At 39.0% G+C, this 18,663-nt stretch overlaps 1 protein-coding gene across 1 annotated transcript in view; it reads left to right on the top strand.

The window, feature by feature from the left end:
• C2CD6 (C2 calcium dependent domain containing 6) overlaps positions 1-11,505 on the top strand; it is a 100,762-nt gene extending 89,257 nt beyond the window's left edge. The window contains exons 15-16 of the mRNA XM_056111969.1: positions 3,073-6,483; positions 11,206-11,505. Coding sequence (XP_055967944.1) covers positions 3,073-6,483; positions 11,206-11,493 — 3,699 coding nt within the window. The 3' untranslated portion in view covers positions 11,494-11,505. The remainder of the gene's footprint in view (positions 1-3,072; positions 6,484-11,205) is intronic.
• The last annotated feature ends 7,158 nt before the right edge of the window (positions 11,506-18,663 follow it).

Genomic DNA, 18,663 nt, shown 5'->3' with positions numbered 1-18,663 from the left:
ACTACCTATTAGACACACCTCTAATAGTCAGCTTAAAAATAAATAAACAATTATTTCTAGGTTCTATCTCTGACTTAATGGATCTCACTCTAAATGAAGTTCTGAGCTTCTGAGTTTCACAAAGAATCCCAGAGAATTCTTAAGTTGTCACCTGGGTATCAGCTAGTATTGGGAAACAAGTTACAATAATTCATTGTTCACCATCACTATCACCATCACTGTTCTCCCGTTGTTCATCAATTTGCTCGAGCGGGCCCAGTAACGTCTCCATTGTGACAATTGTTACTGTGTTTGGCATATCGAATATGTCATGGGTAGCTTGCCAGGCTCTGCCATGCGGGCAAGATATTCTCGGTGGCTTGCCGGGCTCTCCGAGAGGGGCGGAGGAATCGAACTCAGGTCGGCCATGTTGGCCGCTTGCAAGGCAAACGCCCTACCCACTGTGCTATCGCTCCAGCCCATAATTCATTGTTATCTATTAAAATAAACTTTGATCTAATTTGAAATAAATATTTGACTAATTAATTCACATTTTGCTTTCTTCAAAATATACATAAGTTGGGACCTGAGAGAGTACAGCTGGTAGTAAGACATTTGCCTTGCATGACGCCAACACAGGTTTGATCTCCAGCACACGATAACATCCCCTGAGCCCTTCAGGAGTGGTCCCTGATCAAAGAACCGTGGGTAAGGCCTGAACACTTCTGGGTATGCCCCAAAAATAAAAACGAAAATACCCTAAATACAACAACTTTAGTATGTTGTGCTGGAAGTTGAACCTAGATCAGGTACATGCTAAGCATGTGACCTAAACACTGTACTATATCCTGGCCCCTATATTTATTATTCTTTTAATGGGATATATTAGTCATCTTTCATTGTTAATATAAATTGTAAATACTTTTAATCACTACACTGTAAGTACTCATATGGATAGTTCCTGAAGAAAGAAAGATCTAAGCAAAGCAGTTACTACTGAAAATTGAGTTCTAAAAATAATATCACTGAATCACTGTATCACTGTTGTCCCGTTGATCATTGATTTGCTCGAGCGGGCGCCAATAACATCTCCATTTGTCCCAGTCCTGAGATTTTAACAGTCTTTCTTTACTCATCCTTCCCAACTCTGCCATATTGGAGGCTCTTTCAGAGGTCAGAGGAATGAGGCCCTTTATTGTTATATTTTTTTAATTGAATATGACACTTGTAGCTTGCCAGGATCTGCTGTGCAGGTGGGATATTCTTGGTAGCTCTTCGTCCCTCTCAAAGAGCCCAGCAAGCTAAACTACTACATCTCTTTTAAATATTTTTTTTTAAAATTTAGCAAAAATTCTTTGACATAAAAATCAGAATTTTGAATTGAAGTATTTTGCACTAAAATTATCATTTCTGTGAATTTCCAAGAGAAAAGGTGTGGGCACACATGAGGGACACGAGTGTTTGGTGGCTGAGAACCATTGTCCTGGCCGATGCATGGTGATAGATGTACAAAGGTCTGGGAGAATGGAGAAACAAGGACTGGGCCCCAGGATGGTTGGTAGAGAGTTTATTTCTCTCTTCCCCACTGTTGTTCAATCTCTCCACTTACTGCACAATTGTAGTCATAGTTTTGGTCATAGTCTCAGTCATCATGGTTCCATCATCCAAGTCTCCTCATAGACTTCCAAGTCTTCTACCTCATTACATTTTCTTCCTCATCCCATCATATCCTCTACTTCCAGTCATCGTTGTCATCTAGTCCTCCCTCTAGTCCCCTCTTACCCCTTACAGCGGAGTTATATAGAAATCATGAAGGGTGGGGTACACATAAGTGGGGTTGAAATTGTCATGACAACAAAGGTATAGCTTCTCCTTCAGGAGAAGTTCTAGGAGATGAACTCAAGAACAAAATCTCATCTGAGAGTTCAGCACTCCAGATTACTAGGAGATCTGCTCAAGAGCAGGATTCCATTCAGGGTGTATTGATTTCTCCTTTCCTCAGCTAGTAATCCATTTAAACAATCGTAGTAGATTTACTTATACTATTTCTAGTCGTTTTGTATGAACACAGTAAGAGATATAAGATTGGATCTTCCTGGGGACATCTCGATATGTATATCCCAGACTGTAGTCCTCAGGCCACGTTAGTCTTTCCTAACCCCAGCAGGGTCCTTATTCAGTTACTTCTTATTGGGTCATGACACAGTTTGTCCCATGACCATGCTCTTAACTTATTATGCTTATGATACTTAGTTTGTTCCCTTTCAATGCCAGGATAGCTTACAGCTTGCCCTGGGTCCATCCAGTCTCTTCATCAGGACCCTGCTCTTGGAGTGCTAGGAACTAAGAGCAACTGAGGCTTAAGTAAAGTAAATATGGATGCCCAGGAGTATATATTATTTTGGAGTCAATTAACTCCCATGTTACAAAGCATAGTATGAGGAGTCTTCCTGTATCTGTACAAAAAGGACATTGCTAAATAAACCATGCAAATGACATAAAGTAAAGTAAAGTAAAGTAAAGGCCCTCCCGTTGATCATCGATTTGCTCGAGTGGGCCCAGTAACGTCTCCATTGGAGACTTTGTTGTTACTGTGTTTGGCATATGAGTATGTCACGGGTAGCTTGCCAGGCTCTGCCATGTGAGCGAGATACTTTCGGTAGCTTGCCGGGCTCTCCGAGAGGGGCGGAGAAATCGAACTCGGGTCGGCCATGTTGGCTCCGTGCAAGGCAAACGCCCTACCGCTGTGTTATCGCTGGGCTGGAGCGATAGCACAGCAAATGACATAAAGGAACAAAAAAAGCAATATAGGATTATTAGTGCTTGATGGAATTGTGTGTGCCTCAGGGGCACTGTTGTGGGAGTAGCTCAATAAACCTTAAACTCCCTGCGATAGGAGCAGGGTCAACCCAATGTTATCCAACAATTTCATTCAAATTTCCAGTATTTTACAGAAATGAAAGTTGGGTTTTTTTGTAGATAGCAGGTTGAATAGATAGAATTAGTTTGCCCAGAGAAAATTTGGGAAAAAATGTACTGTAAAGTCAAAATAAATGCTATGTAATTTTACTCCCTTTCTTTTTAACATTACAGTTCCAGGAATCCAATATCCAGGATGGTTTTGTGCCTTTCCTAAGAGATATAAACAAAAAAATATCACTGAAGAAAAGTAAAGATCAAGATATGTTAAAATATAGAAGCAGTTCATATTCAGATGCTGTAGAACATGAAGACCAAGATCCTCCTTATCCAGCACAGTCAAAACCTGAAAAGCCTGAGAAAGCCTGGAACCAAGCTCCTGATATAATCTCAATAAAGGATCTTTACCCTAAATTAGGTCATGATCCTGATATCACAAGAAATACTTCAGACATGGAGAATGAGTTAGCTCATGAATCTCTGTATACCACAGTGAAGACTTTAGATGATAAGAATGTGCTAGAGGGAACACAACCAAATGTATCTTTATCAAACTTTCAAGGAGAATCATCAATGACTGAAAATGTAAATGTAGACTGCCTACCACAATCAGAATCATTATGTCTTATGTCCCACATGGAAGATTTAAAGCAATCAATGGTTCTCAAATCAATTTTAAGTAAAGATCTGCAAGACCTCTCAGATGAATTATTTGCTAAACCAGAAAGTATTACAGACATAAAAGTCAGAAAGTCAAGTTCTTTAATTGTAACTGTTCAGGATAAGCCACCAGGTGGTTTGAAAGACAAGACATTTGATAAAAGTCAAGATTTAGATAGCTGTATTTCAGAAAAAAATATTCCAAGCTCCTCTTTAAGTTGTACAAATTCACCTTCAAAGGAGGAATCAGAAAATATTCCACTGGTAGAAAAGGAAATAGTCTCTGAAATAAACATTCCAGCTGGTGAGGAAGATTTTCCAGTAAAAAAAAAGAGTAGTTTCAAAACAAAACATTTAGAAACTGAAATGTCTAACTCCAAATCAGGTTTAAGTGACATTGTATATGATTTTGATACAAAGAAAATATTTATTGTACCATCTTACTCATCAGAGATAGGAGTGTCAAATGAAACTCAGAAACAATTCCCCACAGAGGGAAAAAATCTGTCTTCAAAGATTCTACTTCACTATAAAGAAAATGAAGACAAAATAGAATTACCGCAGGCCAAATCTATTATAAGTCAGATAATACAAGCATTTCCTATAGATAGTCTTTTAGAATGTGGGATAATTAAAGTGGTAGAATTAGATAATGAATATCACAAAAAAATTTTACTGGATTCAGAGACAGTCTTTGCTGAGGAAAATTTAAAGTATTCTACAGAAGATTCAGAATCTTTTCCAGAGCAGAATATATCTTTTATTTCCCAAGAAGCCACTTCTTCTTCTAACAGAATTCAATTTATAGGCAAAGGCAAAAATATGTCTCCACAGTATTCAAAATACAAGTCAACACCAGATACAAAAACCAATTTGCCAAGTAATAGTGAGAGTTTTTATAGGAAAGAAAATTATATAAGATATTTAGAGCATTTAAGTAACTCATTAACAGGTAATCTTGGTGAATCTGAAATAGCAATAATGTCTTTTTTAAAAGCTATTTTTAATGTTTATTTCAAGTATTGTCAGTCTGGAAAAAGACGACCAGAAAAAGACCTGGAAAGACTAATTAACAGATATTTTCTAACTAATACAGATTTTGAAGAAATAAAAGAAAAATTTGATAAAGTAAACAAGTTAGACCCAGAACCTCTTTTGAGTTCAAATCTTTGTGTATTTCTAGAAGAACTCTCAGAGTCAGAAATAAAAAATTTAAAAACTGAATTAAGTAAACATATCCAGCATTATCTTATAGAAAGACTTTTAGAATCAGGACATATCACCAAAGAGGACTTACCAAAAATCTACCATAATCTTTATTTGATGAATGAGAAGAAAGAACCAAAAGGGCAAGATATTTTTCTGGAAAAATATTTAGGAACTATAAAAGAAGTCATATCTTTTGTAAATAATTTTAATCGTCACTTTATAGATAAACACTTGGAGATAAAGTTAAGATCATTTTTAACCGAAATTCTCCAAAATTATTTTCTAAAAAATTTCTCAGAAAACAGTTTATTTAAAGAGATAGAATCTGAGGCACTACACTCAAACCTGTCTTCTCTAAGAACCAAAAGTGCCTCCATATCCTCTCATGGGATAAGACAAGATATTCCAAGAAGTAGTTTTGGTAGAAGTCCTGAAATAAAGATGAAATATCCTCTAAGTAATTCTCTACAAAATTATCTGAAAACTTTATCAGAAAATGAACTATTAAATATACAGGCTAATTTAAGCAAACGTCTCTACTGCCTTTGGATAAAAAAGCTTTCAAAATCAGGACTAATCAAAGAAAGGCAATTAGAGAGTGCCAACATTCATATGAATTTAATTAATCCCAGTGCCACACAATTAAAAAGCATAAAGTCAGATCTATCTTATAAAGATGAAAATCAGAGTATGAAGGAGCACTTAGAAAATCAAGATAAATATCCAGAAATTGTTCAAAACATCAAGATTCCCGAGGATAAACTTACAGAAAGAGAGCTGATTAGGAAGGAAGAGTCAAATCCCTTAAATAGTGTTAAAGAAAACCCATCCATTATTGGGGAACAGAAAAAAAATTCTACAGAAGAAGCGAAGACACTGTATTTAGAGTCACAATCTTCCAACAACAATTCCCAGGTGACTGCATTAAATACTAATTCATCAGAAAGACTGACAGATACAGTGTTAAAGAAACAAAGGAAAGAACATGGTATTCCCAAGAACCCTAGAGTAGAAAATGTTGGTTTGAAAACAGAGATTCAAGATCCATGCAGTGGGAGTGACAAATTAAAACCAGCTCAATCAAATGCTTGCTTTGAAAGGACGCTGAAAACAAAGTCCCTTGACAAAAAGGAGCATAATAACTTTTGTAGACTGCTGATACAGAGAAATACTGATGCTGTTCTAGTAGCATACCCCAGAATTCCTAGTTGCAAAATGTCGAATGAAGACAAAGAATATGTAAACAAATGCCCTTTTCATTCTAGGCAGAGCAACACAACTTATTGCAATTCAGAGTCTGTGGATAAATCAAAGTTAGATGATCATTATTATCAGAGATGGAAAGGAAATAATAATAACAACAAAAAACAGCCTTTAGTAATAATTGGACAATACAAAAAAGATATACAAGCTATATATCCAAAGGTATTTGAAAATTCCAGTGAAAAATATGCTGGGTTCTTTGAATCACATCCATTTAAATATAAAATTATGAAAGCAGATAAAAGCTCAAAATCATTCCTCTTCCCAGAAGTATTAAAGACCGAACATCTAAAGCCCAAAATCCGAAAAGAACGAGACCATTACGGCAAACAAAAAAAGTCATTTAACAAGATAGGTAGGATACTGCCAAACACAATGCCCACCACAAGAAGTCTTCTAAGAAAGTCTGTGCCAAAGACAATGCTTCATTGGACTGCAAGAAGAACTATACACGTAAATCATGTTTTTCTAAGCTTTCTTCTCTATTTGGCAATGTTCTGTAGTTTAGAGCATATATGTCTATATTCAAATAGGTATATAGGTAAAAGGTAAAGGTAAAGAGCCTCCCGTTGATCGTCGATTTGCTCGAGCGGGCCCAGTAACGTCTCCATTGGAGACCTTGTTGTTACTGTGTCTGGCATATCGAATACTCTCGGTAGCTTGCCGGGCTCTCCGAGAGGGGCGGAGGAATCGAACTCGGGTCAGCCACGTTGGCTGCGTGCAAGGCAAACGCCCTACCCGCTGTGCTATCGCTCCAGCCCGAATACAAAGATTGTTCAGGGTGCCACAGAACCATATGCAGATTTCATAGGGAGGTTGATGGAAGCCATTGAAAGACAGGTTAAGGGTAAGGAAACCCAGGAACATTTGACTAAACAGTTGGCTGTTGAAAATGCTAACGAGGATTGTCAGGCCATCCTGCGTCCCATTAAGGAGAAGGAGGACATAATGGGGTACTTGAAGGCATGTCGGAATGTTGGTTCTATCAAACATCAGGCACGCATTAATGCTTCCGAGGCCTATGCCATACAGAGACAAAATCAGAGCAAATGTTTTAATTGTGGGAAATCAGGCCGCTTCCGTAAGGATTGCAGGGCACCTCCCAAACGTGCAACTGTGAGGCCACCACCTGGACCTTGTCCACGATGCCATAATGGAAACCACTGGGCCAGAGATTGCCCCTTCAATCTTGGTGTAGCTGGTGACCCTAATTCGGGAAACTAGCAGTGGGGCAAGCCCCAGGCCCCGTAAAATCAGGGGACATTCCCAGCTGCAGCTCTTCTCCCCAGTGTGGAGCTTCAGAGCTCCAGTCAGTAGATTCACTGCAACCAGCCACGGCAGGGAGCGCCACCTTGGATATTCCCTGCTCTGATACAGTTAGTATTTCTCTCACCCAGAGTCCCTGCAGATTAAATTCTGGTGCAAAGGGACAAGATTTGAACCCCCAGGTAGAAAGGGAGTTTGCTCAAGCAAACATTACAAGCAGCACATCAGGTTTTCATGGTTGTCTGGAAGACTACCTGACAGTGCAAGGAAAGGCATCTCCGATCCCTGACTCCATTCCTCATGCAGAGCATTTAGAGGCTCACCAACAAGTGGTTGAGTTCAGGGAACAAGCTATCCCGTGTATGGGACATGCGGAGCTGAGTTCTGCACCTAATGTGCATCAGGTTTTGAGCCAGGACAAAACTGAGAAACTTTGGGATCAAAATAGGTATATATCCTTAAAATGTAAACAATTCTAATATTCAATTATCACTTGACCTGATTTAAAAATGCATTCACAAATTCAGGGTCCTATGAACACACTGTGCCATTGCATGGAACAGATCAAAGCAAGTCTTCTAGAGCAGGAGTTAGAAAAAGGCTCTTTCCTCCAAGTCTGAAGCCTGATGCGGTCCAGTGCAACTTGCTGCCGGTGGCCAGTGGCTGTACATATACTAAAGAAAGATAGTTGGGAGTCTTCTTTTAGTGTAGATAAAAAATATACCTCCTGTCTAATAAATGAATTATCTTTTAGTAAGCAAAATGAAACTCCCACTGTGTATGTTATTCTGCTATGCATCAAGGATATGTGAGCCTTATAACCTATTGTAGAATGAACTGCAAAATTTTCATTTTACTTCATCTCTTCTTCACTGCCATCCCTCTGCAGAAACCTAAAGATTATTTTTTTAATTGAATCACCATGAGATAGTTAGAAAAATGTTGTGATTGAGTTTCAGTCATACAATGATTGAACACTCATCCCTCCACAAGTGTACATTTTCTACCACCAGTGTCCAAAACCTGGGAGTTTTAATCTAATTGTCTCTATTTTTGTTTTCAAGCCACACCTGGCAGTGCTTATGGAGCCACTCCTGGCTCAGTGCTTGGGGTATTATGCAGTGCTGGAGATTAAACTCTTGAATGTTCTGCTTCCAAAGCCCACACTCCCTGGAGCCCTCAAATTATGTTTAATATTAACATAAAACATCTAGAAAGATAAATCTGTTACTAGACTTTATAAAAGCCATTGTAAATAAGAGTTAAAGTCTAGGAATGGTTCTTCCTGGCACCACAGGCCCTTTACTCCATCCCACTCCAGCATCACCTGCTGCAGACCTGGTGGCCCCCAAGAATTTCTGGGTCTGAGCACCACCTGTTGTGGCTCCCACAACAACAAAAATAATCTGGGAAAGGAATCAAGTTCATTTTCTGGGCCAGTGCTCTTTCCTTTTAGTAGATATAATAAATTCCAAACTGGAATAACCCATGACCCCCCCAAACTGCTATTAAATTATCTGATGTGCATAATTTTTGAATAAGAAAACAGAGCTAATTTCAGAATAATTGCTTTGAATTTGTTGTCTACATTATATCAAATTTTTATAATAGTAAAGAGTAAGGCAAGTTATACAAACAATATTAGTAAAGAGTAAGGCAAATTAGAAGCATGATAAATATATAGTTCTTTAGGTTTGAGTGTATAATTGTATGCTTACTTAGGAAAGTTGATGGACTCACAGTTTTTTGAGAAAATTTTCTGAAATTCCTTTAGACAGAATATTTGATATCAAACAAAACAAATTGTTAGAGGACATGAGATCATAAGAGATCTCAGAGTCCTTCTAAGAATGGCCTAGAGAGGTAGTCATTGTTTATCTTTATTAAAAACCACTGTTTTTTTTCTCTCTAGTGAAGTTAACATAGTTGAATAGTAAGAGAGCATTGATCAGGTCATCAGAAATCAGAAGACTGAGAGCTGTAGGAACATTCAGAAAATAACCAGTGATATGCATTTCCATACTTTTCCACTGGCACACCAGTAATTTATTAACTACGAAGCAAATATACATACTTTACAGTTATGACTTACATATGACAGCATATGAAGTCAAAACTCCCCTAATAAGTGACTTACATAATTGTTTACACACATATGAGGAAAGAATGTTTCTTTGCCCTCTGTAAACCCTAGAAAGAATAGTAAAATCAGATTTTTTCTTTTGACTCTTCAAGGTTCCTTGTAAATTTCTTTCTGGCCATCTAATTTTTTCAAGTCCTCTCTTACCTCCCACACCACCCCAAACTTCCAGTTCTATTAATCCATTACCACCACGTCTTCACATCAAAACAGCCCATTTCACTGGTGTGACCATCTCTGCAAAGAGTTAAGGGACAGGCTGCTCAAATTGCAAAGGGATATAATTTACATTATTTTGAGAATGAGTTATTCTTAGTGCTACCTATAGATTATCATGTTTTTAGGCTTTGTTTTTGTTTTTTTGCAGTGCAGGGAATCAAATCTAGGACCTCACACACGCAAGGCAAGTGAGCTACATCCCCAGCCCTGCATATTATCATGTTTTTAAATAAAACATAGTGAGTAATAATAGGACATCATGTTAATGCCATTGAGTCATGCACTAACATTTGTCATTTAAATATAATTAAATTGGTAAATTTATCTCAAAAAATTTTTTAATGCTTTTGTAAGCATAGATATATTAAACAGGAAATACATAGTCATATACATATAAAATTTTGGGTAAAAAGCCCTGTCCAATATGACTGCATTTTAAAAAAATTATTATTTTGGTGTATAGCTTTTCAGTTATTTTCCTGAATGGTCTTTTTTACTCTCACAAAGTACACAAAAACTTTACTATCTAATATATACATAATAATAATAATCTTAAATGTTAACTCTTTTTGCTAGACATGTTAACTATTAAAGCTTGGATGATATACGTGAAATTTATGCATTAATAATTTATATTTGGGAATAACTTATTTATATTAGGGAATTATATAATTCATATTAGGGAAGAATATATTTTGGAAAAATTTCACCACTACCTTGTTTGTGGTATAACCTCAGAGAATAGATCCTGAAGATTTCTCTGGTTTCCAGCTTTATAAATTTTCACTTTTTTTTTTTTTTTGCTTTTTGGGTCACCCCAGCGATGCTCAGAGGTTACTCCTGGCTTTGTATTCAGGAATTACTCCTGGCAGTGTTCAGGGGACCATATGGGATGCTGGGAATCGAACCCAGGTTGGCTGCATGCAAGGCGAACGCCCTACCCACTGTGCTATCGCTCCAGCCCCCGACACAATTTTGAAAATAGCATTTTAAATAAGAGTTTTGAAAACAAGATTTTTGGTATTTTTCTTTTAAAATTCATTTTTTAAAAATGTGCAATTACAGTTATTCATGATTGGGTTTCCTCACCAATCACTTTACCAGTGTTCACTCCCCTCCAGCAGTGCTCCCTATCCCATTTGCTTTCCACCCATCAGTCTGCTTCTAAAAGAGGCTCCTACTGACACTGTGGTTTACAGTACTGTGACTGATAAGGTTTTATACATAATAATACGTTACCACTTTCAGCACCACCACCTCTTCCCAGTTGAATGCTTTCCTCCACCATGGATATTTCTCCTTTCTGTCCTATCCCCCAACCCCTTAAGTGGCATGTTTTCTACTGAATACCAGTTCTCATGTTCTTTGTTTTCATTGTTGAAACGGTAGTTCCAAAGGCATTAAGGAGAGTCTGAATTTGGGAATTGCCTATAAAATGTTTGTTTTCTCATTCTTTTTAGTTTTTAACTGCTTAACGTTAGTTCTTGTAAATTGGAATTGGATGTCCAAGACACCTAACACACCACCTGGTCTTTTATTTTAATAATTAGGATTGTTCTGATCGATTTGAGGAACTACCCGAGAACGCATTTCAGCATTTTGAAAAAGCGAAACCAAGAGCAAGACTACTAGGCAAGGGCCCAGAGGACAACCGGCATCATTTGAAACACTCTGGAAGACCATTTACTGCCCCAGAGATGAACAAAAGACGAGACAGCTATGCTGGAAGACGTACATATTCTCGAATGAGTTCAACAGGCTCATTTCAAATGAATGATTTAGCCCCAGATTATGAAAACCATAAAATACAGCAAAAAAAAATTAGAAGAGAATGTTAAAAGGTGTTTGCTCTTCTGTGATGTCATATAAATGCTAAAACAACATAGTACTTATATGCTAAAACAACAAACAACTTTTATAATATCATTTCTCCAATTAGCAAAATGGTTTATCAATCTATTATTTTGTGTGATAGAAATCAGCAACCAGATTTCATCCTGTTAGAACCATTTTGTTTTCATTAAATTGAAAGAGAAATACTTTGATGTACAAGTGCATTTTTATTTATGAGCATTAGGGAACAAATCCAGAAATACATACTTATCTCATATTAGAAAAGTTTCCTCTCCCACAAATTTTTCCCTTTTCACTATAACAATATCACACTTATTGATAGATCTTTGATTTCCCAAATCTTTATTATGTTCTAGAAGTATACTGCATATACAGGTTTTGTTTTGTCTTGACTATTTTAAAGCCATACCAAGCTGTACTCAGGGCATATTTCAGTTCTGCACTCAGAGATCACTTGCAGGGATCATATCGTGTGTGAGGAATGGAACCCAAGTCAACCACATACAAGGTTCCTTACCTGCAGTACCATCTCTCCGGTCCTCCCATGCAATTTTTAGTTTTCTAGTATATTCACAGAAATGTGTATCACCATAGTTTTAGAGCATTTTCATCACGCTCCACTCCCCTCCCATCTGAAAAAAAAAAAAATCTGTATCCCTTAGCAGGCTCTCCCTATCTCCACCTAACAACCAGCTTAGCTGTGGCTGAAGCAGTAGCACACTATTTCCTGGTGACAGAGTTGCCTATCTATTCTGGATATGCCAGAATAGATAAATCATCTTTTTTGTTTGTTTGTTTTTGCTTTTTGGGTCACACCCGGCGATGCACAGGCAGGGGGTACTCCTGGCTCATGCACTCAGGAATTACTTCTGGCAGTGCTCAGGGGACTTGAACCCGGGTTGACTGCATGCAAGGAAAACACCCTACCTGCTGTGCTATCACTCCAGCCCCGATAAACCATCTTTTTTTGTTGTTGTTTTGGCTGCATCTGACTATGCTCCGGGATCACTTCTGGTGAGGTTCAGGAAACCATATGCATATCATATGGTGCCAGGGATTAGACTCCAATCAGCCACATGCAAGGCCAGTGCATCCCATATGGTCCCTCAAGCACCGCCAGGAGTTAATTCCTGAGTGCAGAGCCCCTGTGCATCGCCGAGTGTGACCCCCTTCCCCTCAAAATTGGTTCAATCCTGAGAAAATAGTCAATTTATAAAATTTTTGCCAGTTTCATCTTTTTGGGTCATAAATCACAAATGTAAGAATGAGCTGGAGGGCTGGAGCTATAATACAGGAGGTAGGACCCTTGCCTTGCAGGCAGCTGACTTTGGTCTGATTCCCAGCATCTCCTGTGGTTCCCAGAGCCCTACCAGGAGTGATCCCTGAATCCAGAGCCAGGAGTAAGCACTGAGCACAACTGGATGACTCAAAAACATAAGCCAAAGGAAAGCTAATTCCGACCATTCTGGTATAATCAAATTACTACCTCTTTGGTAGGGGTGAAGGGGCACTCCTGGCGATGCTCAGGGATTACTCCTTTCTTTTTTAAATTTCTTTATTGAATCACCGTGAGAACAGTTACAAAGCTTTCATGTTTGAGTCTCGGTCATACAATGATCAAACACCCCACCCTTCACTAGTGCACATTTCCCAACAACAATAACCCCAGTATACCCCGCCTCCCACCCCACCCCTACCTGTGTGGCAAGTAATTTCCACATTACTCTCTCTATACTTACATTACATTCAATATTTTGACACCAATCCCAACATTATTATTTGGAATTTAGGGCTTATTCTTTGTGCTGCACTCAGGGATCATACCTGGTGGGTGCAGGGTACCATACTGGGTGTCAGGGACAGAGCTCAGGATAGTTAAGCTTCTACTTCTTTCGTTTGAGACTATAAATTTCTTACAATCCTTAAAGGTGTAAGTACTTTCTGTGTCACTGAGTATAACTGCTAAAAACAAACAAAAACCCCCCTCCCCAAAAAACAAACAAACAAACTCAGGCTTCAAGTAGCTGGAACACAGGAATTTCATTATATATGAAACCAAGGTGAAGAATTCAAAATTGATGGTAAGGCATTCCTAAGATTAGTAAGAGCAATTAGTATTACCCCACTCAGATGGAAGGAACAACAGGAAGAAGTGATATTACCTGGCACATTATGCCAGAAGACAAAGACTTGGAGTGCCAGGGATACTCCAAGAAAAAGGAGAAAAGATGGGAAATGCTATATTCTTTTCCTTCATCCTGACCTTTACTTGTTGTCTCCCTGGAGATAAGAAAGTGAGGGTGCATGGGAAATCTAAATCCTCATAAAGCAGGCACAGAAAAGGTGAAAAATGGACTTGAGAACTAATAGGAAAACTGATAAACAGTGTAACAGAGGAAAACTCTTATCAAGCTTGCAATATGGAAGGAAATGTTTAGTAGATGGAAATCTCAAGCCCCTTTTGCCTCATATATGTAAGGATTCACCACACTATCACCAAGTTACAGTTGTCATCCTATAACCAAAAAGGCCCCTCCACTGGTTCTTTCTGCACATACCATTTTTTCTCCAGTAAAAACCACTGTTTCATTGAGTCTGATTAGTTTGGTCGGGTTGTCAGGTCTTTTGATTTAGTTCTTTATATTCCACTTATGAATTAATCCAAGAAGTATCTTTCAATTCCTTCCTTCTTTTTTTTTTAATTCCTTATTTCACTTAGCAAAACGACCTCAAGTTCCATTCATTTTGTTGTTGTTCCAAATGGCATAATTTCATCTGATTAATTGGCACATGCACCAAAGTTTCTTTATCCGGTGATCTGTTAACAGGCATTTCATTTTATATCATAGTTTGATTATTGTGAATAATGCTGCTATGTACAGGGATATAAATACCTTTTAAACTCATTATTTTAGTGCCCTTTGAATAAATGCTAGCAAATAGTTAAAAATCTTTCAAAGAAGAATTTATACCAATCATGCCCAATTATTGCAAACATTTGGAGGAACAATACAAAGAACATTTATATAAGGCATATACAACTCTGATATCCAAAGAGGAGAGTGTACACACTCATCTGACATCCAAAAAGTGCACACACACACACACACACATATACATATATATATATATATACATAAACACACACAAGTTATCGAAAACTGAAGGCTAACATCTCTGATGAACATAGGTACAAGAATCCTCGCCAACATCTTGGTAAATTGAATGAAACAATACATCAAGAGAACATCATGATCAAGTGGGATTCATGCCAGGGATGTAAAGACCATTCAGTATATGCAAATCAATTAATGTAGTACCCCCACATCAATAAAATCACATGATCATATACATAAATACTGGGAAAGTTTTTTATATGATTCAACATCTTTTAATGATGAATAAATTCAATAAGTTGGGACTATAAGGGGCATACCTCAGCACTTCAAAAGGCCATATATGATAAACCCACAGTAAACTTCGTATTGTCAAAAACCTAAAAGCTTTTATTCTGAGATGTGGAACAATGAATGATATTCACTCACACTATTACTTTGCAGCATATTTTTAAAAGTACTAGAGTGGTCATGAAAAAAATTTTAAAAATACAAATTGGAAAAGAAGCAAAACAATCACTATTTGCAAATAATAATATACATTTAACCCCCTAAAAACTCCATAAAAGTTTAGTAAAGTGGGGCTGGAGCAATAGCACAGTGGGGTAGGACATTTGCCTTGCAAGCGGCTGACCCTGGTTCGATTCCCAGCATCCCATATGGTCCCCTGAGCACCGCCAGGGATTACTCCTGAGTGTAGAGCCAGGAGTAACCTCTGTGCATTGCCGGGTGTGACCCAAAAAGCAAATAAATAAATAAATAAATAAATAAAGTTTAGTAAATTGGAAGGATAAAAATATCAACTTATCCTTCCACTTGTATATTGAAATGCAAAAACCAAAGAATTGCACCTCAAAAGATAAAATCTTTTTTTTTTAGAGTAAAACTAATAAATGAGGTAAAAGACATACACTGAAAAACAATAAGACATTACTCAAGTAAATAGAAGACAAAATGAAAAGATATTCTGTGCTCATGGATTGGGAAAGTAAACAATCCAAACTCTCTACACAGATTTAGCAGAACTTCCTCTGCGGATGGTTTCTATGAGGCTCTCCTATTGAAGGGAAACTCAAAGTCAATGGAATGAACTATATGTAGGCCCCACTATGACAGGTGATCCCAAGGCCTTACCTACTGCTTGTCTTTTCTATTTCCTCCATCCTGGCAGATCTTGGAAGCTTACTTAGAGTAACCTAAATCTTTGTTCTCATGTGGAGAGAAGGGAAGGCCAAAAAAATATTAAAAATTTGCTTCAAATTATTATTTTATGTATCATTTGTCACATTGGTTTTAATATTTTCACCTTAAGATAATTTTTTTTTAAGTAAGAGTACTGCTATTTATTCAGTCACTGATTAGGCTGATTGAATTGGGCAAGAACTCCACATTACTATTTATTTTTTCATTTTTTCTAATTTTATTTATGGAATCACCATGAGAGCAGTTACAAAGCCTTCAGGTTTAAGTCTTGGTCATACAATGAAACACCCGTACCTTCACCAGTGCCCATTCTCCACCCCCCAAAACCCCAGTATATCCCCATCCCACACCCTCCCCCTACCTGTGGGGCAGATGACCTCCACATTACTCTCTCTCTACTTTGATCACATTCAATATTTTGACACTAGACCCCACCATTATTATTTGGGATTTTACCCCAACACTCAAATCTGCTGAAAAGGCAACAGTAGACAATTTGTTTTCTGTTGCTGGTTATGAATAACATATGATGTCGTGCAGCTGCAGTAGTGGCTGCGTGATTTTAAAATTCTGAAATTTTAACAACTGAATCTGGAGGGATTTTTGCCAAAACCTGCTGGGTTCCGATATTTGTTCCTGAGTCTTTGGGATCATGGCTGTTAAGCAGTTTGATCAGGAGCCAGAGAGGCTGTTCGTGGACGAAGACTTGGGGTCTTGTTGAGACAGGGAGGAAAGGGCCAGCTCCATCCCCATCCCATGGAGATTTGTTTGAGTCTCTGGGACCATGGCCATTAAGCGGCTTGATATGGAGCCAGAGAGGCCGTTTGTGAGTGGCGACTGAGGGTCTCGTTGAAACTGGGAGGAAAGGTCCGGCTCCACTCCCATCCCATGAGGCCCTGCGTGTCTTGTCACTGCGGGCCCAAACATGACTGTCCAATGGCCTTTGGTGGATGGCGGCCACTGGGCTGCCAGGGGGAACAGGCCAAGGCATGAAACCTATTCCCACCTGGGATGGCCCATCGCTGGTAACCTACTGCAGGGACTGGATGCATTTCTGCCAAAAGCCCCTGGGTTCCGAGATTTGTTTCTGAGTCTCTGGGATCATGGCATTAAGCAGCTTGATCAGGAGCCAAAGAGGCTGTTTGTAAGCAGTGACTCAGGGTCTTGTTGGGACTGGGATGAAATGGCTGGCTTCACCCCCATTTCATGAGGCCCCACATGTCTCGTCACTGTGGGTTCAAGCCTGACTGCCTAGTGGCCTCTGGAGGATGACGGCCACCGGGCTGCCAGGGGGAACAGGCCAAGGCACAAAATCTATTCCCACCTGGGGGGGCCCGGTGCCAGTAATCTACTGCAGGGACCTGACAAATTTCTGCCAAAAGCCATTGGGTTTCGAGATTTGTTTCTGAGTCTCTGGGATCATGGCTGTTAGGCAGTCTGATCAGGAACCAGAAAGGCCATGCCTCCAATTATATAGCTGAGACGAAGGTGGTTTGTGGGTGTGTCTTCCACATACCTAACTTTTGGCCGTTTACTTTCTTGGAAAACTTTGCCCCAAGTTTTTGGGGTCTGGCCAAAGGCACAGCAGCATTTGGGGATATCTGGAAGTCTGAAGGTGCCATCAGGCTGCTGATGCACTCGCCTCACAGGTACAGACTGACCTGCTGGTGGCACCATACCCCCCAAGATAATGATTTTTTAAAAGAAATTATTCCTACTTATTTTATTATTTGGTTTTTGAGCAACAACTGGCAATGCTCAGGGGTTACTCCTGGCTCTGCACTCAGGAATCCCTTCTGGTAGTACTTGGGTGCCAGGAATAAAACCCTGTGTTGGCCATGTGCAAGGCAAGTGCTCTGCTGTATTCTCTCTGGCCTGAGATAATGGCATTTAAAAATAATCTTTGAGGATTGGAAATAATTTTACATGAGTTGAGCACATGTAAAATAAGTTTTTCATGTGGAAGACCCAAGTTCAATCTCAAGCACCACATTGTCCCCACACAGAGTTGGAGGGCAGATCCTCCACCACAGCACAGAGCTGGGAGTTAGCTCCTCAGTATTGGTAGATATGCCCTGGCCCCCAAATCAAAATTTCTTTGATGAGGGGGTGTGAATATGAATAAATTTAATTAGAATAGGCCCCAATTGATCAATTTATTTTGGATATGGTGGGGTACATATCTGGGGCTTACTGTGCTCAGGGATTACTTCTACTGGTGCTTGGTGGACTATATGGGATATGAGGGTTCAACCGCAGGTGGGCTGCTTGCAAGGCAAGTGTACAGCCCACTGTACTATCTTTCTGACCCCCAAGCACAGTTCAAATTACATATTGAACATTGTTCTCCGTTTGATGGCGAGTTCTCAAGTGATGCTCAGGAGATTCTTGGTCAATCAGACCATCAGTTCAGTATAAGTGTTGGCAGATGAGATGATTCTCAGGCCTTGTGGGCCATACCAAGTGGTGCTTGAGGCCTCCAGGACTCCACCCAACAATGCTCTGGAGGACACGTAGTGCTGAGACCTGAACCTGGGTCAGCCACATGTCAGGCCTGTCCCCTGTCCCCCATACTATTCTGTTTTTCCCTTGCAACATCCTGGGGAACCACAGCAGCAATATGGTCTGCAGTTGAGAAATGCCACTATAAAGGGGAGGGCAGCATTTGTCTCAATTGAACCAGATACTGCTACTCCCCAACTCACGAAGTTATGTAAATTGAATCTGTTTGAGCAAGAGGGTTTTTTTTGGCAAAACAATTCAGAATCTGTGTCTTAGCTTTGTCCAGTGACACAAAGAAAATGAAAGCGCAAACTTACTTCAATAAATTTTATT

Source organism: Sorex fumeus, unplaced genomic scaffold, assembly GCF_029834395.1.
Source record: "Sorex fumeus unplaced genomic scaffold, SorFum_2.1 ptg000014l, whole genome shotgun sequence".
Classification (NCBI taxonomy): Eukaryota; Metazoa; Chordata; class Mammalia; order Eulipotyphla; family Soricidae; genus Sorex; species Sorex fumeus.
The sequence above is the reverse complement of the archived record's forward strand: the minus strand, read 5'-3'. Positions and strand labels throughout refer to the sequence as shown.